Genomic DNA, 13,640 nt, shown 5'->3' on the forward strand with positions numbered 1-13,640 from the left:
AGTGGCTAACGGACTGGTGCAGAGCCAACAACCTGTCTCTTAATGTGAACAAAACAAAAGAGATGGTTGTTGACTTCAGGAGGGCATGGAGTGACACGGAGGAGGGCACTCCCCACTGAACATCGATAGTTCCTCGGTAGAGATCGTTAAGAACACCAAATTTCTTGGTATTCACCTGGCGGAGAATCTCACCTTGTCCCTCAACACCAGCTCTGTAGCAAAGAAAGCCCAGCAGCGTCTCTACTTTCTGTGAAGGCTGAGGAAAGTCCATCTCCCACCCCCATCCTCATCACATTCTACAGGGGCTGTATTGAAAGCATCCTGAGCAGCTGCATCACTGCCTGGTTCAGAAACTGCACCATCTTGGATTGCAATACCCTGCAGTGGATAGTGAGGTCAGCTGAGAAGATCATCAGAGTCTCTCTTCCTGCCATCATGGACATCTACACTACACGTTGCATCCGCAAAGAAAACAGCATTATGAAGGACCCCATGCACCCCTCATACAATCTCTTCTCCCTCTTGCTGTCTGGGAAAAGGCTCCGAAGCACTCGGGCTCTCACAACCAGACTATGTAACAGTTTCTTCTCCCAAGCTATCAGACTCCTCAATACCCAGAGCCTGGACTGACACCTTGCCCTATTGTCTTGTTTATTATTTATTGTAATGCCTGCACTGTTTTTGTGCACTTTACACAGTCCTGTGTAGGTCTGTAGTCTAGTGCAGCTTTCTCTGTGTTGTTTTTTTTATGTAGTTCAGTCTAGTTTTTTGTACTGTGTCATTTAACACCATGGTCCTGAAAAACATTGTCTCATTTTTACTATGTACTGTACCAGCAGTTATGGTCGAAATGACAATAAAAGTGACTTGACTTGATTTGATTTGAATCTACAAATTCCTTCTCTTGGGATTCAGCACCAACCTGATATTCCCAAAATACCTGCATATGGAAATCCTATCATGCCTATCTTAACATTTCCCTTTTCACTTGCATTTTCTGTCCTGCATTGTAATTTGCAGAATACATTTTTGCCACTCTTCAGAGGCCTGTATATAACTCCTATCAGGGTCTTTTTACCCAGTTTCTTAGTTCTACCCACAATGATTCTACACCTTCTGATCCTATGTCACCTCTTTCTAATGATTTGATTTAATTCTTTTACCAACGCAGCCACCCCAACCTCTTGGCCCACCTGCCTTTCTTTTGATACAATATCTTTCCTTGGAAGTTAAGCTCTCAGTTATAATCCTCTTTCAGCCATGATTCAATGATTATAGTAATTATATGCTCCTCATCCAGTTCCTCTGCAGTTTACTCCATATATTCACCAGCTTCTATGCGAAGAGGTTCCCCCTCAGCTCTTTTGTATATCTTTCCACTTACCTCTAGTCTTGGTCTTCCCTACCCTGTGGAAAACACTGTGGAAAACCCTGTGGAGAAGATGAGGTCACTGATCTCATCTATGTCTCTCATAATTTTATACAGTATACCTTGATAAGGTCACCTCTTATTCTCCTGTGTTCCAAGGAATATTAATTTAGCCCAGCCAACCTCTTCCTATTACTCAGGCTCTCTAGTCCTGGAAACATCCTTGTAAATCTTTTTTGCACTCTTTGCAGTTTAGTCAATTCTTTTCTACAATGGGGTGACCAAAACCATACACATGAGGCTCCAAATGTGGCCTCACCAACTACTTATGCAGCTGCAACTCCTGTACTCAGTGCCATGACCAACGAAGACCAGCGGACTGAAGGCCTTTCCACCAGCCTGTCTACCTGTGATGCTGTTTTCACTTGTACCCCTAGGTGTCGTTGTTCTCATTATTCTATCGAGGTGTTACTTGATAGAGGTGTATAGGATGATAAGAAGGATAGATTGAGTGGATAACCAGAACTTTTCTCATGGTGGAAATGCCTAATAATACAGGGTGTAATTTCAAGCCGACTGGAGAAAAGTATAGTGTAGAGGTCAGAGGTAAGTTCGACTACAAAGATGTGGACTACAAATTACAAATGGAAATAGAAAAGGCTTGCCAGAAGGGCAGTGTTATGATAATTGTGGGGGATTTTAACATGCAAGTGGATTGGGAAAATCGGGTCGGCACTGGATCTCAAGAGAGAGAATTTGTAGAATGTTTACGAGATGGCTTTTTAGAACAGCTTGTTGTTGAGCCCACTAGGTGATCGGCTGTACTGGATTGGGTATTGTGTAATGAACCAGAGGTGACTAGAGAGATGGAAGTGAAGGAACCCTTAGGAGGCAGTGATCATAACATGATTGAGTTCACTGTGAAATTTGAGAAAGAGAAGCCGAAATCCGGTGTCAGTATTTCAGTGGAGTAAAGGAAATTACAGTGGCATGAGAGAGGAACTGGCCAAGGTTGACTGGAAAGGGACACTAGCGGGAAGGACAGCAGAGCAGCAGTGGCTGGAGTTTATGTGACAAGTGAGGAAGGTGCAAGACAGATATATTCCAAAGAAGAAGAAATTTTCGAATGGAAAAAGGATGCAACCGTGGCTGACAAGAGAAGTCAAAACCAATGTAAAAGCAAAGCAGAGGGCATACAAGGAAGCAAAAATTAGTGGGAAGACAGAGGATTGGGAAGTTTTTAAAAGCTTACAAAAGGAAACTAAGAAGGTCATTAAGAGGGAAAGATTAACTATGAAAGGAAGCTAGCAAATCATTTCAAAGAGGATACTAAAAGCTTTTTCAAATATATAAAGAGTAAAAGACGGGTGAAAGTAGATATACAACCGATAGAAAATGATGCTGAAGAAATTGTAATGGGAGATAAGGAGATGGCGGAGGAACTGAACGAGTATTTTGCATCAGTCTTCGCTGAGGAAGACATCAGCAATATACCGGACATTCAAGGGTGTCAGGGAAGAGAAATATGCGCAGTCACAATTACGACAGAGAAACTACTCAGGAAGCTGAATAGTCTAAGGGTAGATAAATCTCCTGGACCAGATGGAATGCACCCTCGTGTTCTGAAGGAAGTAGCGGTGGAGATTGCGGAGACATTAGCAATGATCTTTCAGAAGTTGATAGATTCTGGTCTGGTTCCGGAGGACTGGAAGATTGCAAATGTCACTCCACGATTTAAGAAGGAAAAAGGAAATTATAGACCTGTTAGCTTGACATTGGTGGTTGGGAAGTTGTTAGAGTCGATCGTCAAGGATGAGGTTACAGAGTACCTGGCGGCATATGACAAGATAGGCAGAACTCAGCATGGTTTCCTTAAAGGAAAATCCTGCCTGACAAACCTAGTGCAATTTTTTGAGGAAATTACAAGTAGGCTAGACAAGGGAGATGCAGTGAATGTTGTATATTTGGATTTTCAGAAGGCCTTTGACAAGGTGCCACACATGAGGCTGCTAAATAAGATAAGAGCCCATGGAATTACAGGAAAGTTACATACGTGGATAGAGCGTTGGTTGATTGGCAGGAAACAGAGAGTGGGAATAAAGGGATCCCATTCTGGTTGGCTGCCAGTTACCAGTGGTGTTCTACAGGGGTCTGTGTTGGGGCCACTTCTTTTTATGTTGTATATCAACGATTTGGATTATGGAATAGATGGCTTTGTGGCTAAGTTTTCTGATGATACAAAGATATATGGAGGGGCCGGTAGTGCTGAGGAAACAAAGAGTCTGCAGAGAGACTTGGATAGATTGTGGGAATGGGCAAAGAAGTGGCAAATGAATTACAATGTCGGAAAGTGTACGGTCATGCACTTTGGTGGAAGAAATAAATGGGCAGACTATTATTTAAATAGGGAGAGAATTCAAAGTTCTGAGATGCAACGGGACATGGGAGTCCTCGTGCAGGATACCCTTAAGGTTAACCTCCAGGTTGAGTCGGTGGTGAAGAAGGTGACTGCAATGTTGGCATTCATTTCTAGAGGAATAGAGTATAGGAGCAGGGATGTGATGTTGAGGCTCTATAAGGCACTGGTAAGACCTTGCTTGGAATACTGTGTGCAGTTTTGGGCTCCTTTTTTAAGAAGGGATGTGCTGACATTGGAGAGGGTTCAGAGAAGATTCACTAGAATGATTCCAGGAATGAGAGGGTTAACATATGAGGAACATTTGACCGCTCTTGGACTGTACTCCTTGGAGTTTAGAAGAATGAGGGGGGACCTCATAGAAACATTTTGAATGTTGAAAGACATGGACAGAGTGGATGTGGCAAAGTTGTTTCCCATGGTCTAGTACGAGAAGACATGATTTGAGGATTGCAGGGCACGAATCCACACAAATCCCAACCTCAACATCAAACTTGCAAACAAAGGGGCTGTTGTTGCAGGGTGGTGCTCTGATCTCTACCATGCAACTGGCAGATACCTCCTCATACCTACCCCTTGAAGAGGACCCCCAATCTGGAACATCAGAAAACTGTATTCAACACCATCACTGACCTCATCAACTCTGGAGAACTGTCCCATTCATTGCCACCAAACTCATAGTTCCCTTAACCTGTACTGCTTGCTTTTATCTCCTACCAAAGTTCCATAAGCTTGACTTCTGGATAGGCCTACTGTCTCTGCCTACTACTACCCCACTGAACTCGTGTCCTCATACCTCGATTCCATTCTAGTTCAGTTCTTCCTACCTACAACAATGACACATCTCATGCTTTCAATCTCCTTAGTAATTTTCAGTTCCCTGGCCCTGACCACCTCATTTTCATCATGAATGGTTGGTCCCTATACATTTTATCCACCATTAAGAAGACTGCAAAGTTCTTCACTTCTCTCTTAACAAAAGAACCAACCAATTCTCCTCCACCACCACCTCCACTGTCTGGCAGAACTGGTCCTAACCCTTAACAACATTTTGTTTGGCTCTTCACACTTCCTCCAGAAAAGAGGTCCTTTCCAGGACATTAGAGATGTTCTCCTTCTTCACAGAATGAGGTTTTCTTCCTCTACTATTCTCCACTCTGCACTCTACCTCTCTTCACCTGCCTATCACTTTCCCCTGGGTTCCCTTCTCCTTCTTCTATGGTCCACTGTCCTCTCCTATCAGATTTCTTCTTCTCCAGCCCTTGACCTTTCCCACTCACCTGGCTTCACCTATCACCTTGTATCACCTCCTTCCCTTCCACCCACTGTTTTCTTCTGCTGTCTTCCCCCTTCCTTTTCAGTTCTGAAAAAGGATCTTGGCCTGAAACATCAACTATTTATTCACTTTCATGGACGCTGTCTGACCTGCTGTTCTTCCAGCATTTTGTGTGTGTTGTTTCAGGTCTGGGGAACCTTGGTTTTTGAGTGATTTTGGGTCCTTGGTTAAGAAGAGGGAGTTGTATCACAGATATAGGCAGCAAGGAAATGCAGGCAGTCCTTGAGTTACAAACGTCCGACTTACAGACAACTCGTACTTAAGAACGGAGGGAGGAGAACGCCGTCCGCCATTTTAAGTTGTTGCTGTTAATACTGTTGAGTGTGGAACTTTGTATTTGGCTTAAATATTTCTTAGCAAGATTCAACCTGACACACCCCCCCCCCACCCCCCACCCCCCCCCCCCCGTTTCCAGTCAGCACCGCCCCCACTTGTCCGATTTAACCTGTCTAACTGCAGTTGGGCTTTAGGACCCGGAGCAGCGCAAGACCCGCTGCCCGTGGCTGCTGCTGTAATTTTTATTAAATGTGATCATGAACAATAGCCAGTTCAGAAATGCTGATCAAGTCAACTAGTTCCTAAAGAAAACTCTGATAGGCCAATCAGATAGTTCACTGCTGCTCAGCGATAGAACATAAAATCCGCAGTTTTCTGTTCTGTTGATGGAAAATGATCACGATTGAAAATAAAGTGGAAATAATAAAGCGATTGAAAAGAGGTGAAATACCATTGGTCATTGGAAAAGCTTTAGGCTACAGTCGGTCAACGATCAGAACAACTTTAAAGGATAAAGGTAAAGGATAAAGTGAGAATAATGGGGCATGTGAAAGCTACAATTATTACTAAACAATGCAGTGGTTTATTGAAATACATACATTTCTTAAGTGCTTTATATGCATAGAAACGTAAAATATATACTATATACTAAGACAAACGTTTGACCAACTGACGCTAAATAATATCCCTGTTCCAACTTAAAGACAGACTCAGGAATGGAACTCGTTCGTAACCTGGGGCTGCCTGTACTGTACATGTGTATAAAATGATGAGAGGCATTGATCATGTGGATAGTCAGAGGCTTTTTCCCAGGGCTGAAATGGTTGCCACAAGAGGACACAGGTTTAAGGTGCTGGGGAATAAGTACAGAGGAGATGTCAGGGGTAAATTTTTTTACGCAGAGAGTGGTGAGTGTGTGGAATGGGCTGCCGGCGGTGGAGGTGGAGACGGATACCATAGGGTCTTTTAAGAGACTTTTGGATAGGTACATGGAGCTTAGAAAAATAGAGGGCTATGGGTAAGCCTAGTAATTTCTAAGGTAGGGAAATGTTCGGCACAACTTTGTGGGCCGAAGGGCCTGTATTGTGCTGTAGGTTTTCTATGTTTCTACTGTACATGATGAGTATAAGAAATGCAAGAACAGAGTTAAGAGGAGATCAGAAGGGCTAAAAGAAGGCATGAGGTTACTCAAGCAGACAAAATGAAAGAGAATCTCAGGAGGTTTTGCAGATATATTAAAAGGACAGAAAGGGACAGAATTGGTTGTCTTGAATATCAGTGTGTTCATCGAAACATAGAACTCAAAGAGATGGGGAGATCTTAAATGGATTTGCTGCATCTATATTTATTCTGGAGACAGCCATGGAGTCTATAGATCTGAGGCAAAACAGTAGTGAGGTCATGGACCATATATAGATTGCAGAGGACACATGTTTGCTTTCCTGAGGAAATTTAGTGTGAATAAATCCCCAGGACCTGACAAGGTGCTCCTTCAGACCTTGTGGGAGGCAAGTGCAGAAATTGCAGGGGGCCAGCAGAGGTGTTTAAAATGTCCTTGAACTGTTGGAGGTTTGAAGGATAGCTGATGTTCTGTTGTTCTGTGGTACATTAACATTGATGAGGCCTAATTTCAGTATTGTGCATAGTTCTGGTCACCTACCTATAGGAAAGATGTCAAGAAGATTGAAAGAGTGTGGAGAAAATTTACAAGTATATTGCTAGGACTTGAGGACCTAAGTTGTAGAGAAAGGTTGAATAGGTTAAGACTTTATTTCCTGGAGTATAGAGAATGATGGGGAATTTGATAGAAGTGTATAAAATGATGAAGGGTAAAGGCAAGCAGGCTTTTGTCATCCAGGTTATGTAAGACTAGAACAAGAGGTCATAGGTTAAGGGTGAAAGATGAAATATTTAAGGGGAACATGGGGAACTTTACTCAGAGGACGGTGAGAGTATGGAATGAGCTGCCAGTGGAAGTGGTGTTTTCAACACTGAAGGGAAGTTTTGATAACTGCATGGATGAGAAGGATGTGGAAGGTGCAGGTCAGCACCTTAAGATAATCTATACTGGGTTCAACACATTGACACAATCATGGTAAAGTCAGGCTAGCAGCTCTACTTCATTAAGAGTTTGAGAAGATTCGGTATTTCGCCAAAGATATTTGCCCATTTCCATAGATGTATGGTGGAGAACATACTGACTGGTTGCATTTCAGCCTGGCATGGAACCACCAATACACAGGATCACAAGAGGCTACAGAAGGTTATAAACTCAGCCAGTTCAACATGAGCAGAACACTCAAGAAAATAACATCCATCATTAAATACCCTCATCATCAAGGACATAAACACAAGAGAGTCTGTAGACACTGGAAATCCTGAGTAATGTACACAAAATGTTAGAGGAATTGGTCTTGGTCTGAAACATAAGCTCTTTATTCCTGTCTATAAGTGCTACCTGACCTGCTGAGTTCCTCCAGCATTTTGTGTGTGTCAGACATAGACTCTTCACATTACTACCATTGGGGAAGAGGTATAGCCATCTGGAGATCCACATTCAATGTTTTAACAACAGCTTTTTTCTTGTCAGCGTTAGATTTCTGAACAGCCCATGAACCCACGAACACTACCTCATTATTCATTTGTCACACTATTTATTGATTTTTGTAAGAGGAAGTAATTTTTATGTCTTGCACTGTACTGCTTCTGCAAAACAAATTTCATTGCATACAGAATGTCAGTGATAATAAACCTGATTCTGAAGAGGTCTAGGTTTAAGGTGAAAGGGGAAAGATTTAGTAGGAACTTGAGGGGTATCTTTCTTGCACAAAGAATGGTATAGAGGTGGATTGAGCTGCCAGAACAAGGGGTTGAAGCAGGTACAAAAACGAACTTTTAAAAGACAGTAGTTGGACAGGTACATGGATTGGAATAGTTTAGAAAGTTATGGGCAAATGCTGCAAATGGGACAAGCTTGGATGCAACGTCTTGATTGGCATGGACCAGATGGCTAAAGGGCCTTCCTCTGTGCTGTATGACTCTACGTGCAGGCTAAAATGTAATTAATATCATTGTAGAGTAACTTACAATTGGCAAGCAACAAGGCTAATGGAGATTTTATATTTTCCAATGTGGATGAAATGGTGTGTGATGCAAATTTAAAACCAATGGTGCACTCTTTCATGAACTGTTAATATTTGAAAAAAACACAGATCTATGGATATGTATATTAGGCTGAATCCACTACTCTCTCAATAGAGCAGTGTAAGTACAGTGCATTAATTGTTAAAGAAGATTTGAGTTACTATTTGAGTCCTGACTATTTGAGTACTATTTGAGATTTGAGTCCTGACGAAGGGTCTCAGCCCGAAATGTCGGCTTCTCCCTATAGATGCTGCCTAGCCTGTTGTGTTCCACCAGCATTTTGTGTGTGTTGTTTGAATTTCCAGCATCTGCAGATTTCCTCGTGTTTACTATTAATATAGTTAACTTTAATACAAATGGAATTGCATCATTTTATAAATTCTAAACTGATTAGGGATTGAGCACATTTCAGACAACTTGAAGGTAATGTTCTTGACTGATGACAAAACTCCACTAAATAATTTATGAAAACTGATCCAGTGTATTGACTGGTGCATAATCACTACCTTTTCCAAAACAATTTCAGCAACAGCTGAACTCACACTGAATATCACAATTTAATTCACATCACTGGTAAATATTAACATTATTCTGAATCTTAGTTCATGACAAAATCTTACCTGTTTGGAGTCTGGGAGCATTAAGCTGAGGCTGCTCGTAGAGATGCACATTATGGTCCTCAATCCTGCAAATTGGAGGTTACTCTTTCCCAAGATAGTAGACAATTCTTTGCTGGGAGGCTGGAGTATAAAAATCCAAGGTTATTGGTTTTCCCACGTTCATTTTGACTCAACAGTCAAAAGCTGGAAATGTATTAAGAACAGAAAATGCTGGAAATAATCATCAGATCAGCTGCATCTGCAGAGAGAAACCCAATATCATTTCTCTCCACAGACACTGCGTAATCTGCTATGAACTTACAGCAGTTCTCAGGTTTTATTTACCAAGTGCACGGTATTTATGGTGCAGTTCATAGCCATGGCCTTTTCCTCAAGTTTACTGCTGTGGATGCTGTGGAGTCAGGGAGTTCCTCAGCATTGAGGGGTGGGAAGTTATGAGCTCACTGGCTTTATCCAGGGAATAGCATGTGAATGGCAACAATGAAAGCCTAGAAGTAAATCCCAATTCTTTCATATAGCAACGGTAACCAAGAAAAATAAATCAAATTCCTAGTAAAATCTGCAAAATAAATTTTAAAAGGTATGTTCTACTTAAACAACCCACCAGAACAACAAAGCTGTCTCAAAAAATTGGTGATGACTGATGGGTTGACCCTTTCTGCAACACAAGGTGGCTTTTAATAGCATGCTGTCATCCAACAATTAACTCATGATACATAGAGTCTCCTCAGTTCAGCTATTGACCATATTCTTGTCTGCAATGTTGGCCTAAAAAATAATTTATTAATCTGTTTCAAACAAAGACTACTTTTAATATCATTCACAATGTGCTATTTCAATAGATGTTTACAAGATGCTCTCAACTGTGTCAGCTTCCAGGGTTTAGATGCTCTAAGTCTCTGGAGTATGGACAGCTGGTGCAGCACCTTTAAGGGTTCAGGACCGTCTTGCTAATTGGCAATCATGTTTTGGGTTCCATGAGATGAGTATTTAAAGAGCACCTATATGGAGTCTCAGTGCACAATTGTAAGCCTAACTAGGGATATCATCTGGCACTTTGTTTTGCTCTGTTCGCATTTCAGCTTTATACCATGTCTCGATCCTTGCCTTCCGTTACTCCAGCATTTGGGTCCTAATCTCCCTCATTAAGATCTCTCAACGCATACTATTGAGCCAGCATGGACCTAGCAGGGTGTCAGAGTCTTTCATCCACTGTGGCCAACCACAGTGAGAGGATTTCCAGACAGAGCCTAGAGATACACGACCTCCAGGTAGCCGTTTGTCAACTTTTGCAAGAAAGAAGTCAGAGTCACTGGGAGAGTCAGTCGATCGCTCTGCGAATCCAGTACATCTTCCAATCCTGGAGAGATCCTGGGGACTTGTGGAAACTCTGTGGTGATTTCTTTTGAACTTATAGTCCTTTAACATCTTTGGACTATTTTTACTGTGCCCATAGTCTGTTTTTTTTAATCAATTATGCTATTGTTTGCACTGTTGTAACTATATATGTTGTAACTATGTGGTTTTGTGCAGGTCTTGTATCTTTAGTTTTTGGTTTTGTTTGTCTGGTGGATTTGGAGCTCCTTTCCGGGGAACGCGCTAAGACGGTAGCGTGATATTAATACGCAGCAGCCTCGCCGGACTCTGGATTGGGGATTGCCAAACGTTATGTGGATTTTCTAGTGTAGTCTGTTTTGTCATATGCTTTTGTGATATAATTCTGGAGGAACATTGTCTCATTTTTTAACTGCATTGCATTTGTTGTTTCTAAATGACAATAAACTGAAAATGAATCTGAATCTGGTGACCCAAGTTCTTGCCAGGGCTTCCTCACTCAATGCTCATGAGTATTTGAATTCTAGCCATCCCAGTTCCTTTCGAAGCATGGAAAGGTAGCCTTCTTTATCTCCTGACTGGGGGAGTCCTGGCCTGGGCCACCACGCATTGGGAATGCAGATCAGAGATTTACTCAGATTCAGAGGAATTCATGGCTGCCATCACTCTGCTGGAGCCAGCCAAACCTAAGACCACCTGATGAAGATTTGACAGGATGGATGATCAGTGGCTGACTACAGAATCAAATTTCAGAACTTGGCCCAGGAGAGTGGCTGGAATGGGGAGGCCTTGGCCACTCTATACCACCACAGACTCCAGGATGAACTGAAGGATACCCTCACCTTGGAAGAGCCAACAGAAAAGAGTTTGGAGGATTAAACTGCACAATGGCCAAGAATTGCTACCCCCTTCCAGTCATGAATAGACCTTCAAGGTGCTCCAAGGGGTAAGAGTATTCACAAAGCTAGAGTTGTGGATTGCATACAATCTGTTCCGTATAAAGGAAGGTGATGAGTGGAAGACACTGTTGGGGCACTATGAATACCAGGTTATGCCTTTTGGGCTTGTGAGTGCTTCAGCAGTTTTTCAGGCCTTTATCAACGACATGCTCCGGGATACTCTCCATAAACGTGCATTCTTCTACTCGGATGATATCCTTATCTTCTCAAAGTCCATGGAGGAGCATGTCACCCATGTCAGAGTATCCTAAAGAGGCTTCTAGACCATGGAGATTATGTTAAGCCTAAGGTCCGAATATCATGTAACACCATTTCACTTTTGAGTTTCATCATCTCAGTGGCAACTTCAAGATGGAGCTTAGCAAGACCCAGGCCACAACCATCCAGTGTCAAATGTCCAATGATTCCTGGAATTTGCAAACTTTTACCAGAAGTTCATCAAGAACTTCAGCTCGGTGGCAGCTCTGCTGACAGAGCTAACTAATAAATCCATGAGTCTTTTTATTTGGACTGCTGAACCAGAGCTTAAACAGCAGTTCACATCAGCCCCATATTGATTTCTCTTAACCCGAACCTTCCCCGGATGCCTCAGACATTGGAGTGCATTCTTCTCCAGGCAGCTATTCCCGGCATAGGGAAACTATGACATTGGAAATTGGGAGCTTCTTGTGTTTAGGTTAGATTTGGAGGAATGGTGTCACTGGCTAGAGAAAACAAGAACTCTTTATCATTTGGACAGACCATAAGAACCTGGCTTATATTCAGGAGACCAGGTGGTCTTGGTCCTTTAACCGCTTTAATTTCATCCTGACCTATTGACCGGGGTAAAAAAAAACAGAAGCCAGATGCCTTGTCCTGCCAGTTTGATGAACCTGAACAAGAGGAGCAGCCTACCACCATTTTGCCCCAAGCCAGGGTGGTTGCACCAATCTGTTGGGGAAACTAATGCCCTTGTTCACAGGGCCCAGGCACAAGGGGAGATTTCTAAGAACAGTTCTCTGGGTTGGCTGCTCATTACAAGTTCCATCTTTATTCTTTGGAGCGTAGAAGGTTGAGGGGGGACGATAGAGGTATTTAAAATTATGAGGGGGATAGATAGAGTTGACGTGGTTAGGCTTTTTCCATTGAGAGTAGGAGAGATTCAAACAAGAGGACATGAGTTGAGAGTTAAGGGGCAGAAGTTTAGGGGTAATATGAGGGGGAACTTCTTTACTCAGAGAGTGGTAGCTGTGTGGAACAAGCTTCCAGTAGAAGTGGTAGAAGCAGGTTCGATATTGTCATTTTAAAAAAATTGGATAGGTATATGGACAGGAAAGGAATGGAGGGTTATGGGCTGAGTGCAGGTCGGTGGGACTAGGTGAGAGTAAGCATTTGGCACGGACTAGAAGGGCCAAGATGGCCTGTTTCCATGCTGTAATTGTTATATGGTTATATGGTCTCACATACTCCAATGGGGACGTTTATCGAGAATGACTGCTCACCCAGGGATTGTCAGGACACTTGAGTTTACCAAGAGGAGGTACTGATGGCCCGGAATGACGAAAGAGGTTTAGCAATATGTGAGGCATGCCTGGAACAAGGAGCCCTATGCCCAACCTCAACGGCTCTACCATGCTCTACCAGTTCTGGAAAGACCATGGGCACAAGTCTCCATGGATTTTGTTATAGGTCTTCTGCCATCCAATGGGAAGACTGGCATCATGGTAACTGCTGATTGGTTTTAGAAAGCCTGCAAGTTCATTGCCTCGGATAAGCTACCATCTGTGGTGGGGACAGCCAAAATTGTCCTGGACCAGGTCTTCAGGATCCAGGGATTTCCAGTCAACATTGTCTCAGATTGTGGTCCACAATGGGCATCACATTTCTGGAGGGTATTCTGAAAGCTGATTGGGGCAACAACAAGTCTTTGCTCTGGGTTACACCCACAGTCCAACAGCCAGACAGAGCTGACCAACCAAGATTTGGTACCCTAAGATGTCTGGTCTCAGAAAGACCGGATGAGCAGTGTGACCATTTGATGTGGATAGAGGTTGCACAAAACTCCTTACAGGAATTGGCACCTGGGATCTCACCCTTTGAGTGCCAGTTCGGTTATCCTCTGCCACACTATCTGGAACAGGAGGCCGGTGTTGGGGTTACTGTGGCTAAAGATCTCATCCAACTTCGTAAGCAGAAATGGATTAGA

General features: G+C 42.8%; 1 protein-coding gene across 7 annotated transcripts in view; it reads right to left on the bottom strand.

Moving 5' to 3' along the window:
* Window positions 1-13,640, bottom strand: part of LOC140718756 (SHC-transforming protein 1-like) — a 223,930-nt gene that overhangs the window by 66,838 nt on the left and 143,452 nt on the right. For all 7 annotated transcript variants that reach the window (XM_073032868.1, XM_073032869.1, XM_073032867.1 and 4 more), the window contains exon 5: window positions 9,162-9,281. In XM_073032868.1, coding sequence (XP_072888969.1) covers window positions 9,162-9,281 — 120 coding nt within the window. The remainder of the gene's footprint in view (window positions 1-9,161; window positions 9,282-13,640) is intronic.

Source organism: Hemitrygon akajei, chromosome 30, assembly GCF_048418815.1.
Source record: "Hemitrygon akajei chromosome 30, sHemAka1.3, whole genome shotgun sequence".
NCBI classification, from domain to species: Eukaryota; Metazoa; Chordata; class Chondrichthyes; order Myliobatiformes; family Dasyatidae; genus Hemitrygon; species Hemitrygon akajei.